General features: G+C 41.5%; 1 protein-coding gene across 2 annotated transcripts in view; it reads right to left on the bottom strand.

Annotated features, from left to right (window-relative positions):
- The window catches only part of LOC140734785 (interleukin-17 receptor A-like), a 51,594-nt gene that overhangs the window by 32,227 nt on the left and 1,191 nt on the right, over positions 1-18,176 (bottom strand). For both annotated transcript variants that reach the window (XM_073059296.1, XM_073059297.1), the window contains exon 2: positions 3,399-3,423. In XM_073059296.1, the coding sequence (XP_072915397.1) occupies positions 3,399-3,423 (25 nt within the window). The remainder of the gene's footprint in view (positions 1-3,398; positions 3,424-18,176) is intronic.

Below are 18,176 nucleotides of genomic sequence, written 5' to 3'. Positions count from 1 at the left end.
TACTGCACCAGTTGGAAACAAACATATTTACCAAATCAACTGATAAATGGGTCAGCAACAGGTAGACGTGGCAGAAGCAATAAAGGGCACAAATAACAAGGTCATACATATATTCAAAACAATACCAAAAATATGTCACTGAAAGTTTCAGTGTTGATAAAATCAGTTCTGTTTTCGTTATAGAAAGGGGTGGTTGGGCCTTTAATTTTCACTTGACTTCGCTCAAGGCTTGTTTTCTATAATAAATGGCATTTTAAAACAACCCAGAAAAAATGAGGTTCTTTTATTTGTAGTTTTTAAAATTAAGGATTACAGCCATTATCAGATAAATCTGAAAGTGGACCCACTGCATATTTTGTTGGTGCGACCTTCTCCTACGTATAACTGTCACTAAGACATCCAAGTAAACACGGGAGATGAGTCAATGGATTATTTTTGTGTTTTTTTTTAAAATAGGAACAAGTTACTCGATAACCACCACAACACTGACTTATAGTTTGCGAAGTTGCTGCCTTCCTACCCTTGGACAAGGACAAAATCCTGCCCAAATCTTTTCCAACGAAACCCAGAGATTTGAATTTTCCTGCCCTGACTGTCCACTAGGTAACCTGGATCAGATTCCCGCTCCACCACCACCTACAGATAAAGAAGAGATTTCCACTGAAGTATTACTATTAAGCAATACTTATCAATGCTTGGTTCAAAGTTCAAAGTCAAATTTATTATCAGAGTACACATGTTGCCACATACAACATTGATATTCTTTTTCCTGTGGGCACACTGAGCCAATCTATACAACAGTAACTGTAAACAGGATCAATGGACAAGAAACTGGGCAAATGCAAATATAATTAAATAGCAACTTATAATGAGCATGAAATAACAAGATAAAAGGTTCTTAAAGTGAGACCATTGGTTGTGGGAAACCAGAAGCAGAATGAATGTAGTTATCCCCTTTGTTCAAGACCCTGATGGTTGAGGGGTAGTAATTGTTCTTGAACCTGGTGGTGAGAGTCCTGAAGCCCTTGTACCCTCTACTTGATGGTATCAGCGAGAAGAGAGCCTGGGTGGTGAGGATCCTTGACGATGGACACTGCTTTTCTATGGAAACGTTTCATGGAGATTTACTCAATGTTAGGAGGATTTTACCCTTGATGTACTGGACCAAATCGTCTACCTTTTGTAACATTTTGGTGTTCCCATACCAGGCTTTAATGCAGCCAGTCAGCACATGTTCCACCGCACGTCCATAGAAGGTTGCCAAGGTCTTTTAATGACATGCCAAATCTCCGCAGACTCCTGAGGAAGCTGTGGTGCCGTCGTGCTTTCTTTGCAATTTATATGATGGGTTCAGGACAGGTCCTTTGAAATAGTGGCACCCAGGAATTTAAAGCTACTGACCCTCTCCACCACTGATCCTCTGATTATTACTGGCTCTGGCCTCCCTCTCCTGAAGTCCACAATCAGTTCCTTGGTCTTAGTGACAATGGTTGAATGGTTGTTATTACAGCACTCAGCCAAATTTTCAATCTCCCTCCTGCTGCTGATTCATCACCACCTTTGATACAGCCCACAATAGTGGTGTCATCAGCTAACTTGTATATAGTGTTGAAGCTGTACTTACACAGTCATAGGAATAAAGCGAGTAGAACAGGGGACTAAGTACAGTTCCCTGTGGTGTTGTGTGCTGATGGAGATTGTGGAGGAGATGTTTTTGTCAATCCAAACTGACTGGGGTCTACAAGTGAGGAAATCCAGGATTCAATAACTTAAGGGGGTACTGAGGCCCAGATCTTGGAGTTTACTGATTAGTTTTGAGGGGAGTAAGGAGTGCTGAGCTGTAATCGATAAAGAGCATCCTGATGTATGCATCCCTGCTATCCAGATGTCCCAAGGTTGTTTGGAGAGCCAATGGGATGACATCTGGTATAGACCTGTTGCTTACATCCTCTCCAATTCGACACTCATATACGCTTCAACACCAGACTCTCAAAACACTTCATCAGTGTGGTTGTAAATGTCACTGGGTGATAGTTCTGCATTTGCAAGGATCTCTTGGCTTCAGCTCTCACCACAGCCTCACTGCAAACATAGACCCAAGTTCTGAATTCCAGAGTTAAGATGAGAATGATTACATTTTCTACCACGGCAGCACTTGATCAAGTGTCAGCCCAAGAAGCCCTAGTTACAGACACGCAGGTCTGACATCAAATCTCACAAAGATGGTTCTTTTTCCTTCCTTAACAAGGTAAAAGATGGGGATGTTCGCTGATGATCACACAACATGCGATTCCATTTGCAACTTGTCAAAAACACCTCCAACAAGAACAAGTCTAATCATTTACCCTTGACATTCGATGTCATTATCACGGTTGAGGTATGCACCAACAAACATTTCGGGAGTCACCACTAACCAACTGGACCGGCAATGTACTGTAAATTCTGTTGCTACCGGAGGCAAGTCAAAAGCTGGCTATCCTGTCGCAAGTAACTCACATCTTGACTCGTTATACCCACCATCCATTTGTCTGGATGAAAGCAGCTTCAACACCACTCAAGCAGTTCCATACCACTCAGGACAAAAGACTGTGCTTGACTGGCACCCCATCCACCCCCTTCAGCATTCAATCCCTTGACTACCATCTCACCATGGCATCACCATTCTCCATTTTCAAACCAGACTGCAGTTACCTTGACTACTGTGACAGCATCTGAGTGTTAAAGCAGCTTAGTTGTTTTGGACAAGGCCATTACAGCTCCAGGTACTCCGGAGATAATTATGGTGTTGTCCTGTAAGGAGTCTCTGTACATCTTCCCGTGGAATGTGTTGGTTTTCTCCAGCTCCTCCAGTTTCCTCCCACAGTCCAGAGACGTACCAGATAGGTTAATTGGTCATTGTAAATCGTCCTGTGATTAGGTGAGGGCTAGTCAGGGTTGTGGGTTGACGTGGCTCAAAGAGCTAGAATGGCCCATGCCACGCTGTATCACTGAAATAAACAGAGCTCACAAACCCTCAGCCTCATCCAACAAGACAAGGACAACAGGCAAATGGGAACAGTACCATCTGTAGGTTCACTTCCAATCACAGACCATCCTAACTTGGAAATAAATTGTCATTATTTCATCAACGCTGGGTCTGAATCCTGACATTTCCTATCTATCTACATTTTAAGAGTCCCTTAAGGGGGTTTCAAACTGGCAGATCAACCTAAACAGTAGAATTATTTATTGAAACAACGGACTTTCCGTTACGTCTAAAGCAGGAGCTTTTAAACACAAAGGCCAAAATTCAAGACAGCACATTCTAAATTTAACAATCGCATCTGATTTGAAGATCTTTTAAATGTTGGATTTGCAAAATACCACTCTCCCAAACAACAAATGTTAATTGTACTTACCAGATAGAACTGTGCAATTTAGGCCCTGTATGAAGAAAGAAAAAAAACATTTTAATAATTACATCTGCTTTGGCTGTATGTTCAATGTTGTATCCAATGCAATTATAGGCCATGAGCATAAATGCCTTGGAAAGCAGGGGCAGGAGAATGGAAACAAAAAAAGTCTTTTAATTTGCAGTCAGTAAAATACAGGGAGTTATTACATTGTGGCGGTAGGCAGAGGGGGTGGAGAATGGAGAGAAGGGACTGGGCTCATGACCTTTTTAAGGCTAAATGACAAGATAATGCTGATCTTTTACACCATCTGCACTTTCAACATTGGTGGTTATTTTTCCAATGTAGCCTGGATATTCTACATGAATTAACATGCAACGTAATATCATACTTAAAGAGTATTTGGATAGACAGGGACTGATTAGGGATAGTCAACATGGCTTTGTGCTTGATAGGTTGTGTCTAACCAATCTTACAGTTTTTCCAGGAAGTTAACAGGAAAGTTGAAGGCAAGGCAGTGGATGTTGCCGTAGCAAAACATCTGACAAGGTCCCACATGGGAGATTGGTCAGGAATGTTCAGTTGCTTGGCATTCAAGATGAGATAGCAAAATGGATTAGACATTGGCTTTGTGGGAGATGGCTGCCTCTCGAAAGTAGATGGTTGGCTCACCGACTAGAGGCCTGTGACTAGTGGTGTGCTGCAGGGATCGTTGCTGGGTTTGTTGTTTGTCAACTATGTCAATCTGGATGATAATTTGGTTAACTGGATCAGCAAATTTGCAGATGACACCAAGATTGGAGGTGCAGTGAACAGCGAGGAAGGCTATCAGAGCTGCAGCAGGATCTAGATCAGCTGGAAAAATGGGCTTAGAAATGGCCGATGGAACTTAATGCAAACAGGTACAAGGTGTTGCACTTCAGTAGGACCAACCAAGGCATGTCTTACACTGTGAACGGTGGGGCACTGAGGAGTGTTGTAGAACAAAGGGTTCTGGGAATACAAGTCAATAATTCATTGAAAATGGGGTCACAGGTAGATAAGACTGTAAAGAGCTTTTGGTACACTGGTCTTCATAAATTAAAGTACTGAGTACAGGTGATGGAATGTTATGTTGAAGTTGTATAAACTTTTGATGGCCTAATTTGGAGTATTCTGTGCAGTTCTGGTCAACTAGCTACAGGAAAGATCAAAAGAGTTCAGAGAAAATTTACAAGGATGTTGCTGGGGCTGGAGGACCTGAGTTATAAGGAAAGATCGAATAGGTTAGAACTTTATTCCTCATAATGTAGAAGATTGAGGGGAGACTTGATAGAGGTATACAAAATTATGAGGGGTATAGATTGGATAAATGCAGGCAGGCTTTTTCCACTGAGGTTGGTGGGACTATAACCAGAGGTCAAGGGTTAAGCATCAAAGGTGGAAAGTTTAAGGGGAGCATGAGGGCTAATTTCTTCACTCAGAGGGTTGTGTGAGTGTGAAATGAACTGTCAGTGCAAGTTGTGATTGTGAGCTTGATTTCAACATTTAAGGTAAGTTTGGACAGGTACATGGATAGTAGGGGTATGGATGGCTATGGTCCAGATGCAAATCGATGGGATTAGGCAGTTTAAATGGTTTGGCACAGATTAGATGAGCCCAAGGCCAGTTTCCGTGCTGTACTTTTCTGTTACTCTAAGAGTTCTCATTAATTAAAAATGTTGGAAATGTACAAATGCTCCCTTATTTGAAAATGGAAGATTAATTCAAGAGCCTAAATATACCAAATTAATGTTAAATACAAATATTGTCGCAGCAACAAGGACTGAAGACCCAACTATCCCAGTATGGATAAAGAAGAGAGAAGTGATATATTTAAAGCAAAGTGCAAATAGTATTCTGGCATCTGTTTTCTAGAAGGACCCCGTTCTTCCCATGTTACCAACACCAGGATAATTTCTACATGTTCCAGCAGGGTCTGCTATAGTTGTTACCTCCTCCAAAGCCCCCCCCCCCCCCACTGAACTAATTTCTGCCATTTCCTCCTATAATACACAGGAGGGCAGTATCCATCAGGGCTTGAAGGATTGCAGAACTAAAACAGCTTTAAAAAACACACATTTTGTTGGGTTTGAGTAAATGTTCTGCATGATTAATGCAGAATTCTGTGTAAAATTACCTCTAAAATGACTTTAGTACGTTATATGTGTAGCAATATACAATTCAGATGTCTTGTTGCTTACTGCTCGCTTGATCTATAATGCCCCATTCCGTGCCAAGAATGTACCACAAAGAATAATTAATAGTGATATTGACTGAGACAAAAGTTTGGCAGAAGTTCATATTACGGCCAGCTATCAAAATACTTTATTGCACTCCAGCCCATGGAACTAAACTTTTTGTTTATGTGCTAAGTTTGAGGAACACAAGTCAAATTGACAATTTATTTAGAACCACATGCATGAGATACCAACTGAAACAATATAATCAAGCAGGGAAGTACAAGTTATTTCACAAATAATCAATAATACTTCTTGCAAACTGACTTTGAATAGGTTCCTGATGCAAACTCTAATGTAATCTTGGGAAACCCCAACATTGCGCAATACTTTTGATGACAAACTCTGTTGTTGTTGTAAATTATCCACACATTTATGAGAAATACTTTGAATTGACACAATACAAATGGACATGCTTTGTCACATCTGCCAGGAATGTAGTCATGGAAAATAGATCCTATGTGTCACTTCAAGTACATGAATTGCTCAATGCTCATTTGAGACTGTTGTAATGGAGGTAGTTGATAAAGGAGTTCACATCTTCCCAATTAAAAAGAATATCGTAGAAGAAACAGTTACAGCTGTGGTCCTTTATAAATTTGTGCCATCACAGTAAAAACACTTGCTAAAAGTTTATTGTTACAAAAGTCAACCTTAAGAGTTTTGAACATTCATTTACTGAATTTCTCAATATTATACCGTCCACAGAAGCCTTTAAGCTAAAATACACTGATTATCTACTTTAGTGCAGGAATAATTAACTACTCTTCCGAATATTTCTCATGTGCATGTTGCAGTCCCAATAGTGACAAATTAACTTAAGCAACAGCCCATTATCTGAAACAATCTATTGATGTTCTTGTTAAAAACTAAAATACTCTGAAACTTCAAAACATAATCTCCATCTCACTTCTCAGAAGTACCTCCTCCTTGGGTAAACACCTCCTAATAGCCAATGCCATACAAGTACAAAGATAAGGCTCTCACCGTCACCTCAACCACACTACCCAAATAGCAGGAGCTCCTGCAATTATGGGAAAAGGTAGAAGGAAAAAAACCTCACTCTGCACTCAAGAAACAAGAGTATAAGACCATAAGACATAGGAGCAGAATTAGGCCATTTGGCCCATTGAGTCTACTCCACCATTTCATCATGGCTGATCCATTTCCTTCTCAACCCCATAGATTTCTCTAATTTTGGGGCATGTTCCACACTCACAGGTACCCAAGAAGCAACCAACCAAAGCTGCTTCAGATCATTATTTTAATTATCTTTTAATTATCACCAAAAGCTAGTAATGGGTTCCTTGAAGATACAAGGAAATGTTCAGGAAACTAAGAAATTGGGCTAAATGAAGCAGGACTTGGAATTTCAGAACACACATTGGATCTAGTCAGAGGTCAACGGAGTCAACCAGTGGCCTTGCTGGTAAAGAAGTACTTCTTCCTGGTCAACAGTAACTTTACAGGCATGATAGCTACTGTTCTGGTGGCATTTCCTGCCTGTAATTACCAAAGGGCTATAACGATAAGACCAGAAGATAAAGGAGCAGAAGTAGGCCATTCAGCCCATCGACTCTCTGCTCCGCCATTCAATCATGGGCTGATCCAATTCTTCCAGTCATCCCCACTCCCCGCCTTCTCTCCATACCCTTTGATGACCTGGCTAATCAAGAACCTATCTATCTCTGCCTTAAATGCATCCAGTGACCTGGTCTCCATAGCTGCTCGTGGTAGCAAATTCCACAGACTTACCACCTTCCGACTGAAGTAATTTCTCCACGTCTCTGTTCTAAGTGGACATCCTTCAATCTTGAAGTCGTGCCCTCTTGTCCTGGACTCCCTATCATGGGAAATAACTTTGCCATATCTAATCTGTTCAGGCCTTTTAACATTAGGAATGTTTCTATGAGATCCCCCTCATTCTACTAAACTCCAGAGAATACAGCCCAAGAACTACCAGACGTTTCTCATACGGTAACCCTTTCATTCCTGGAATCATTCTCGTGAATCTTCTCCGACGTCAGTATATCCTTTCTAATATATGGAGCCCAAAACTGTACACAATACTCCAAGTGTGGTCTCATGAGTGCCTTATAGAGCCTCAACATCACATCCCTGCTCTTACATTCTATACCTCTACAAATGAATGCCTAGAAACATTGCATTTGCCTTCTTCTCCACCGACTCAACCTGGAGGTTAACCTTTAGGGTATCCTGCACAAGGTCGTCTAAGTCCCCTTGCATCTCTGTATTTTGAATTCTCTCCCCATCTAAATAATACTCTGCCCATTTATTTCTTCCACCAAAGTGCACGACCATACACTTTCTAACATTGTATTTCATTTGCCACTTTTTTGCCCATCTCCCTAAACTATCTAAGTCTCTCTGCAGCCTCTCTGTTTCCTCAACACTACCCGCTCCTGCACCTATCTTCGTATCATCGGCAAATTTGGCCACAAATCCATTAATCCCATAGTCCAAATCATTGACATACATCTTAAAAAGCAGCGGTCCCAACACCAACCCCTATGGAACTCCACTGGTAACCGGCAGCCAGCAGAATAGGATCCCTTAATTCCCACTCTCTGTTTTCTGCCAATCAGCCAATGCTCCACCCATGCTAGTAACTTCCCTGTAATTCCATTGGCTCTTATCTTGCTAAACAGCCTCATGTACAGCACCTTGTTAAAGGCCTTCTGAAAATCCATGCACACCACATCTACCGCATCTCCTTTGTCTACCCTACTTGTAACTTCCTCAAAAAATTGCAGTAGGTTAGTCAGGCAGGATTTTCCTTTCAGGAAACCATGCTGGCTATGGCCTATCTTGTCATGTGCCTCCAGGTACTCCGTAGTCTCATCCCCAACAATCAATTCCGACAACTTCCCAACTACTGATGTCAGGCTAACAGGTCTACAGTTTCCTTTCTGCTGCCTCCCACCCTTCTTAAATAGCAGAGTAACATTTGCAATTTTCCAATCACCCGGTACGATGCCAGAATCTATCGATTCTTGAAAGATCTTTGTTAATGCCTCCGCAATCTCTCTAGCTACTTCCTTCAGAACCTGAGGGTACATTCCATCAGGTCCAGTGAGATAAACAACTGAAACTGCATGTTTCAATCAGACACTTGTACTGCAGCACTTACCAGCACTGCATTTCAATGAGGCCCAAGGATCTTTGATCTCATCTGAAGGCTGATTTATACTTGTGTGTCGCACCTACGCTGTAGGTGTCGCATACCCTACGTCTTACCTACACTGTACTCTATGCTGTAGGGTGATGTGCACCTCTCCAGAAAAGTTACCCACACGTCGTGGTAATGCAGACCACAACTGTGATTGGTCTGTTTGGCAGCATCGCATTTCCTCCTATGCATTTCCAGTTGCTTCTTCTCCGCCATGTCTGTAGGCTGTGCGTACACCGATACGAAATAGATGAACCAAATCGTCAAATCTACCCACCGACATGTGAAAATGTTTGAAATGCATTTCCTCATCCATGTCTCTCACGAAGAAACTCAACACAGTGCATAGAAACCTCACCGCCAGCTAGCATTTTGGCACACACCAACGCATGCTCGCTACATGTAGAGCGACGTAGAAGTGAAAATCAGGCATAGGCTGCGGCATAGCCCGTACGCACAAGTATAAATCAGCCTTTATTCAGAGAAAGACAGTATTGATGTCACACCAGCAGGTAAGCATTACTTAATTTTCATTTAGTAGGTCTGAATATTGCAGTCCTGGTTTCCTCCTTTCTCACAAATCAGTGTGAGATGAGCGAAAGGGATAGTGACATAATTTAGCTACAAGCACAGGAATACAATTAGACAAAAATTACTCTGTAATATTAGGTTTAACATAAAACTTTGTCATAAGTCTCACACAATGTTAAATTAATTTGTCAAACAGCAGAGAATGTCTTCACAACCACCTGTTGCAATTATTGTCACCGCAACCATTTCACCCAGTTGTTATACTGACAATAATTACCACAGCTAATACACGTCTAGAGATAAGGAACCAGGTGGAATTCAACACTCTGAACCTCGGCTGAATGTCCAAGGTTACATGCCGTATTGGCAGGCAAAGGGGGTGGCGTCGCTCTGCTGGTAAAGAATGGCATCAAATCAGTAGAAAGATGTGCAGAGGATGTTGAATCCTTGTGGGTTGAGTTAAGAAACTGCAAAGGTAAAAGGACCCCAATGGCAGTTATATACAACCCTCCCAACAGTAGCTGGGACACAGTAACAGTAACCACAGATTACAACGGGAAATAGCAATGGTGAATCAAAAGGGTAGTGTTATGAATGTCATGGGAGATTTCAACATGCAGGTCGATTGGAAAAATCAGGTTGGTAATGGATCTCAAGAGTGAATTTGTGGAATGCCTACAATATAGCTTTTTAGAGCATTTGTTGTTGAGCCTACTGGGGGAATCAGCTATATTGGACTGGGTGTTATGCAATAAACCAGAGGTGATTAGGGAGCTTAAGGTAAAACAACCCGGGTAGACAGTGATCACAAAATAATTAAGTTCAACTCGAAATTTGATAGGGAGGAAGTAAAGACTGACGTAGCAGCATTTCAGTGGATTAAAGGAAATTACAGCGGTATGAGAGAGGAGTTGGCCCAAGTAAATTGGAAGGAGCTGCTGGAAGGGATGTCAGCAGAGCAGCAATGGTGTGAGTTTCTGGGAAAAATGAGGGAAGTGCAGGATAGATGTGTTCCAAAGGCAAAGAAATACTCAAATGGCAAAATAGTACAACCGTGGCTGACAAGGGAAGTCAAAGCAAATGTAAAAGCAAAAGAGAACAACAGAAAAATTAGTGGTAAGACAGGATTGGGAAGTTTTTAAAAACCTACAGAGAGCAACCAAAAGAAGCATTAAGAGGGAAAAGATGAAATATGAAAACGAGCTAGCAAACAATATTAAAGTGGATAGTACGAGCTTTTTCAAGTATGTAAAAAAAATAAAAGAGGGATGAGAGTGGATATAGGACTGCTAGAAAATTAGGCCAGAGAAATAATAATGGGGACAAGGAGATGGCAGATAAACTAAACGAGTATTTTGGAAATGAGGACTGGAAAATTGCAAATATCACTCCACTCTTCAAGAGAGGAGGAAGGCAGCAGAAAGGAACTTATAGACCAGTTAGCCTGAGCTCAATAGTTGGGAAATAGTTAGAGTCATTTGTTAAGGATGAGCTTATGGAGTACTTGGTAACACAGGACAAGACAGGACAAAGTCAGCATGTGTTCCTTAAGGGAAAATCTTGCCCGACAAATCTGTTGGAATTATTTGCGGAAATTACAAGTAGGATAAAGGGGATGCTGTAAATATTGTACATTACAACTTTCAGGAGGCCTTTGACAAGGTGTCACACACAAGGCTGCTTATCAAGTTAAGAACCCATGGTATTACAGGACATTTACTGGCATGGTTAGAGAATTGGTTGATTGGTAGAAGGCAGAGAGTGGGAATAAAAGGATCCTTTTTCGGTTGGCTGCCAGTGACTAGGGGTGTTCTGGATGGGTCGGTTTTGGGACTGCTTCTTTTTATGCTGTACATAAATGATGCAGGTGATGGAATAGATGGCCTTGTTGCCAAGTTTGCAGATGATATGAGGATTGGTGGAGGGGCAGGTAGTATTGAGGAAACAGGTAGGCTGTAGAAGGACTCGGATTAGGAGAATGGGCAAGAAAGTGCCAAATGAAATACAAAGTTGAAAAATGCATGGTCTGCACTTTGGCAGAACAAATAAATGTGCAGATTATTTTCTAAATGGGGAGAAAATCTAAAAATCTGAGATGCAAAGGGACTTGCAGAACATCCCAAGGTTAACTTGCAGGTAGAGACAGTGGTGAGGAAGGCAAATGCAATGTTAGCATTCATTTCAAGAGGTCTAGAATACAAGAGAAAGGATGTGATGCTGAGGCTTTATAAGGCCCTGTGAGGCCTCAGCTTGAGCATTGTGAACAGTTCTGGGCTTCTCATCCAAGAAAAAATGTGCTGGTACTTTTCCTTCACGTGTGGGATCAATTTTGGTTGTATGTTAATTTAAACTTAAATTAGAAGTTTTTTTCTGTTTCTTAGTTTTATATGTTTTCCTGTCATGGGATGGCTGTGTCTGCTCTATGATATGCTGTGCTGCTTTGTAAAATAAGAATAAATAATAATAAACATTTGAATTACAAAAAAAGAAATGTGCTGGCATTGAAGAGGGTTCAGAGGAGGTTCACAAGGGTGATTCCAGGAATGAAAAGGTTATCAATCAAGGAACATTTGATAGTCCTGAGTCTGTACTTACTAGAATTTAGAAAGACAATTGGGGGGAGGGGTGTATTTCATTGAAACCTTTTGAATGTTAGAAGGCCTAGACAGAGTAGATGTGGAAAGGATGTTTCCTCTGGTGAGGAGTCTAGGACAAGAGGGCACAACATCAGGATAGAAGGGCGTCCATTTAAAACAGAGATGCAGAGAAATTTCATTAGCCAAAGGATGGTGAAGTTTTGGAATTTATTACCACAGGCAGCCGTGGAGGTGTATTTAAAGCAGAACTTGGTAGGTTTTTGATTGGACATCAAAGGTTATGGGGAGAAGGCCGGGGAGTAGGGCTGAGGAGGGGAGAAAGGATCAGCCATGATTGAATGGCGGAGCAGACCCAATGGGCCAAATGGCCTAATTCTGCTCCTATGTCTTATGGTCTTATTACTTAAAAATGTTCATGAATGGTTCTTAAAAATTCAGCTTTGTTTGTAGGGTTGTGAATTCTGATTCTGGAACACTTCTAAAGGAGTGGAGCCTTTTTATATTTCTCAAGGGACTGGTGGCATTACAGCTTGGTACGGAAGCACTAATGTTCACCAATAGAAAAGCTGTCCCCATCCCTGAGCACATTGACAAGGAGTGCTGCCACAAGAAGGCAGCATCCATTATCAAGGAACCACCTTCCAGGTCATGCTCTCTTCCCACTGCTGCCATCCAGGAGGTGGTACAGAAGGCTTAGGTCCCAGGTACAAAAACTGTTATTACCCTTCAACCATTAGGCTCCTAAACCAGTGTGAGAGGAGAGTTGCTGTTTGGCTTAGTAACATCTTACATGGTCTGCTTTGTTTTGTATTTTTGTAAAGTTCTAACTGAACGGCAGATTCTAACTTCCAGTTAAGATGTCGCCTGTGTACAAGGGTCCTATGGACGACATCTTTTGGATAGATCATGAAACCATCTTTTTCACTTCTTTTATGTCTTTTATATTTGTTTTTCGTCTTGAATGTGATTCTGGAACTGTTGGAGCCTGTGTTTTGTTGTCTGGGTGGTTCAGTGCACTGCAGTCTCTCAGAGGATTCTGGAAAGCTGAGGCAGTGTGAGTGAAACTCGTAGTGAGAAGGCTGCAGGACGGTACACGAGCCGACGTCTGACCCCATTTCACTGATTCTAGCGTCCACTGTTCAGCAACTAAAGTGATGAGGCGATTGAAACATCAAGGTGAGTGTGGGAGTTTGGAGATTGTTTGGGTGTTCCAGCACTCTGCAGTCTCCGAGAGGATTCCGGGAGGCAGTGTGCATAAATCTTGTAGTGGGCAGGCTGCAGGACAGGGCACGAGCCGATGTTTGGCTCCATTTTGCCAGTTAAAGCTCCCACTCTTTGCTGAACAAAGTGAGGAGGGAGATTGAAGCATTGAAGTGAGTGCAGAGGGTGAACGCCGGCTGCCTGATTTTTGATTGGTTACTGTGTGCCGGCGAGGGGAGAGCCTGCCGCTGCACCCGGAGAGTATTGCCGAAGTTTTTTTCTGCATTTTGGATGTGGACTTTGGACAATAGACTCTTTTTTTCAGTCTTATAGTTTTTATATTCTGTCCTGCCCAATCTTCTGGGTTTTTTTTGTGTGGGGAGGGGGATTTTGGGGTCGATGTGCCTGATTCGTTTTGTTCATTTTTTTCTGCAGGAGAAGGGATTTGGGTGCTGATGTGCCTGTTCCATTTTTCGTTTTTTTTTTAATACAAAGTGGTGTGTTTTGGGGGTTGATAATCATGCCTTTCTTTTCTTTCTTGGTTTCATTGCTGCCCGGAGAATTGAATAATTTCAGAGTTGTATTCTTTGATAACAAATGTACCTTTGATTATGATATTAAATGAAAAACTTTAACATCTAGAGAAGCAATATTTGCATATACATTTTGCCTTTAACTCAGTAAAACACTTCAATGTACTACAAATAAATCAACATAATGAGATAACAGAACAGAGGACCAAAACCAGAATGGTAAGTTTATTGTTCTGTCTTCAGAATGAAAAGCTTTACGAAGAAATTGCCAGAGCTTCCATTATCTGCAAGCAAGCAAGCTTGTACCACTAACATATTTTTAACAAAACAGAGCCTGCACAAGGGAAATGTAAACCCTTCAAAAATAAATTTCAGAAATAACATCAAATGCCTAGACTCTCCAATACAAGAAGTGATATGCCAAAATAAACTGACAATGCAAGGGAGATAATTATCAACTATAGATTTAAGATAGCAATTTAATTCCTGTTTGGTCATTGAGGCTTAGCAAACAATTTCTGGAACTTTCCACAACAAGAAACCTGTATTTGCAAATTATAGACTGTATAATGTACGTGTGCTAATAAATACAATGCTGATACCAGCTTGCAGAAGCAGAGACTGGCAACTGGAAAATTATATTATATTCCTGTTGGTAGTGAAATGAAATTTAACCCTTTACTTTTGTCCTTGGAGGTCAAAGCCTGACTGTCATTTACATTCCTGAAACTGTAAACTTTAGTATCTACAGGAGACATGACATTGAGAAAGCAACCATGATCCACACCATCTTTTTGCAGCTCCTCTCAACAAAAATTACAGAAACCTTAAATCCCACACCACCCAGTTCAAGAACATCTACCTCCCTTGAACCGTTTGGTTCCACAAGCAACTGGAAAAATCTTAATCACTAGTTTGGCAACACCATGATCACTTTCATCATTTTGCACTAACCTTTTGTTTTTGTTCGAATTGTGTTCTTTCTTGTATAATATAAACTTTTCTTGTGCTATGTGCCCAAGATACTGCTGCAAATAAGCGTACTTGTGCATATGCCAATAAACTCAATTAACAATATATCTTTGTCTAAAATTACCGGTGAGGAAAGAAGAGAATGTCTTCAGCATTATAAGGAAGTGAACTGAATAAAATGAACTGCATTTAACATGACTCAACAACGTCTCTGATTTGCATATTTAACTTCCCTCAAATTCCCCTTTATAACTTCCAGCCATAAATTCATCACAGTTTTTTTCCTGACTGAGATAACCAAAGAAAACTTAGAAAACTGGGTGATGCCTCTCTTTTCAGTACATCACAGATTTTAGGGCTGGCCTAGGATTTGAAAATGGAGATATTTGTGCAACACTGTGCGTAGGACTGAGTTAACTGAGCAAAATGGAACCAAATTTATAATGCCCTCACATTTTATTTTAACATATTAATGTCTAGTTTGGCTCCTTGCAGGAAAGCATGAATGTAACTTGGAACGTTTAAGTAAATGTTCCATTCAGGAGTTGGCATGCTGTGGTATACAAACTTACTGAAAAGGAAAATATAAAATGCAGCGAGGGGAGGGGAAGAAGGGGAAACTTTTTATTGAACAGAAAAGGAACAGCTCTCATTCTTTATTGACTCTAACTGCTCAGAATTTCTCAGTGTGTCAGAAGAGCAATTCACCGTCATTGGAGGTTTGAATCAACAGAGCACTTTAAGAATAAAGGATTGTTGCCAAATTTTGTGTAATTGTGCATATGTAATATCTTGTAGTCGTCATCCAATCTACTCCACCTTAATAGCATGCACAGTTAGCCTCTTCATTATCCTCACTGCACAATCTTGGCCAATATGATCATGTTGGCAACGATTGGCTCCGCTCTCCTGACTTGCACTGCTGTGATAATTACTATGGTGCAGTTGTTCACTATACCTTTCAGCATTCTGCTAACAAAACAAGCACGATTATTCTGACATTTTACTGAAATTACAGGTCATGTAGGTCACAAAATGAGACAACAGCCAGGACTGTTGAAAATTAAGCTACCAATAGCTTTCCAATGGTGTTTCTGGTTGAGTGGCATTTCAACGACAACCACACAATCATTGTCAGCAACACCAAACAATCAGTTGTGGAGTTCAGGAAGAAGAAATCAAGAGAACACACACTAGACCTCTTTGAGGGGTCAGTGGTGTTAAGGGTGAACAGACTTAAATTCCTGGGTGTCAGTATCTCCAATAATCTGTCCAACACATTGATACAATCACCAAGAAGGTGTACCAGTGGTTCCAGTTTGTGAGTTTGAGGAGGTTTGGTGTGTCACCAAAAGCTCTCTGCAAATTTGTACAGCTGTATGGTGGAGAGCATTCTGACAAGCTGCATCACTGTCTGGTAAGGAGGTACCAATGTGCGGGATTGCAAGAGGCTGCAGAGGGTTGTAGAGCCTCTACTACCAGCTCCATCACGGGCACAATCCTCTCCATCACCAAGAAGCAGTGCCTCAAAGGCAGCATACATCATCAAGGACGCTCACCAACTGGGACAAACTCTCTTCTTGTTACTACCATCTGAGAGGAGGTACAGGAGCCTCAAGACTCCCACTCAATGATTCAGGAAGAGGTACATTCCCTCCACCATCAGATTTTCTAAACAGGCCACGAACACTACTTGTTATACTTCTCCTTTTGCACAATTTATTTATTTTGTAATTTACAATAATTTTATGTCTTGCTGCCACAAAACAACAAATTTCACGTCATACAAAACAATGAGAATAAACCTTGTTCTACATTTCCACTCAAAAGCAGTATCCCAAATGACAGAGGTCTTCAGTCTTGCTTCAGCCATACTGTTTAGAAACTAGGAATTCATTAGATACACGTGCAAACCAGAAACTTGGCTTATGTACAAAATTAGGAATCGAGAGGTTGAGCATGGTGGGACTGATGTTCTGAACTGTGAATCGTTCAAAGCAAGGAGTGTTGTAGCAAAGGCACATGAGCCGAGGGCATGGATCATCAACACGTGGAATTACCACATCGTGGCCATTAGTGAGACTTGGTTACAGGAGAGGCAGGGTTGGCAGGCCAGTGTTCTGTTCTAGAAGTGATAGAGCGGCAAGGATTAAAGGAGGAGGGGTGGAATTACTCGCCAGGGAAAACGTCATGGCAGTGCTCAGACAGCACAGACTGAAGAGCTATAGGGGAAGAGAAGCAATCTAGATTCTGAGAGGAAATTCAACTCTGGCTTGCTTGATCAACTTCACCTGGATAAGCAACAAGGGAAGCAACCAGGGCCATAAAATGGTAAGTTACATCACTTTACTAAGACAAAGTCTCAAACGCCTATATGTTGCCAATGGAGTTGATGCTACATTGGCAAAATATGAAGGTAATGATATAACCCACAGTCCAGGAGCAGCACAGCGAAGATGGATAGAAAACCTACAGCACAATGCAAGCCCTTCTGCCGGCAAAGCTGTGCCAAACATGTCCTTACCTGAGAAATTACCCAGTGTTACCCACAGCCCTCTATTTTTTTTGAGCTTCGTTATCTGTCCAGGAGTCTCTTAAAAAATCCTATTTTATCCGCCTCCACCGCCATCACTGACAGTCCACTCCACGCACGCACCACCCTCTGCATAAAAAACTTAACCCTGACATCTCCCTTGTACCTACTCCCCAGCACCTTAAAACTGTGCCCTCTCCTGCTAGCCAGTTCAGCCCTGGGAAAAAGCCCCAGACTATCCACACGATTAATGCCTCTCATTATCTTATACACCTCTCATCCTCGTTGCTCCAAAGAGAAAAGGCTGAGTTCGCTCAACCTATTCTCATAGGGCACGCTCCCCAATACAGGCAACATCCTTGTAAATCTCCTCTGCACCCTTTCTATGGTTTCCACATCCTTCCTGTAGTGAGGCGACCAGAACTGAGCACAGTACTCTAAGTGGGGTCTGACCAAGGTCCTATATAGCTGCAACATTACCTCTGGCTCTTAAACTCAATCCCACGATTGATGAAGGCCAATGCACTGTATGTTTTCTTACCCACAGAGTCAACCTGCACAGCAGCTTTGAGTGTCCTATGGACTCAGACCCCAAGATCCCTCTGATCCCCCACACTGCCAAGAGTCTTACCATTAATACTATATTCTGCCATCATATTTGACCTACTTAGACTGGAATTTTGATCCATCTCATTAGAGAAGAGCAGAAAGAATGAGAGGACATTTGAAATAGGTTTTAAGTATTTACCAAACACTGGAACAGCAGAAACTCCTAGGATTACACTCCAGCATCCAGGAGGAGACCCTACCCACAGCCATCCTGTCAAAACCTCTGGCATTCTTGCTTCAATCAAGTCATTTCACACGATACTAAACACAAGTGGATATTAACCATGGCTAAAGTCATTCATCATTGGACAACATGTACGTCCAGGACTTTCTGGAAACTCGTCTCTGCACCGCATCAAAT

The sequence above is a fragment of the Hemitrygon akajei genome, chromosome 10 (genome assembly GCF_048418815.1).
Source record: "Hemitrygon akajei chromosome 10, sHemAka1.3, whole genome shotgun sequence".
NCBI lineage: Eukaryota > Metazoa > Chordata > Chondrichthyes > Myliobatiformes > Dasyatidae > Hemitrygon > Hemitrygon akajei.
The sequence above is the reverse complement of the archived record's forward strand: the minus strand, read 5'-3'. Positions and strand labels throughout refer to the sequence as shown.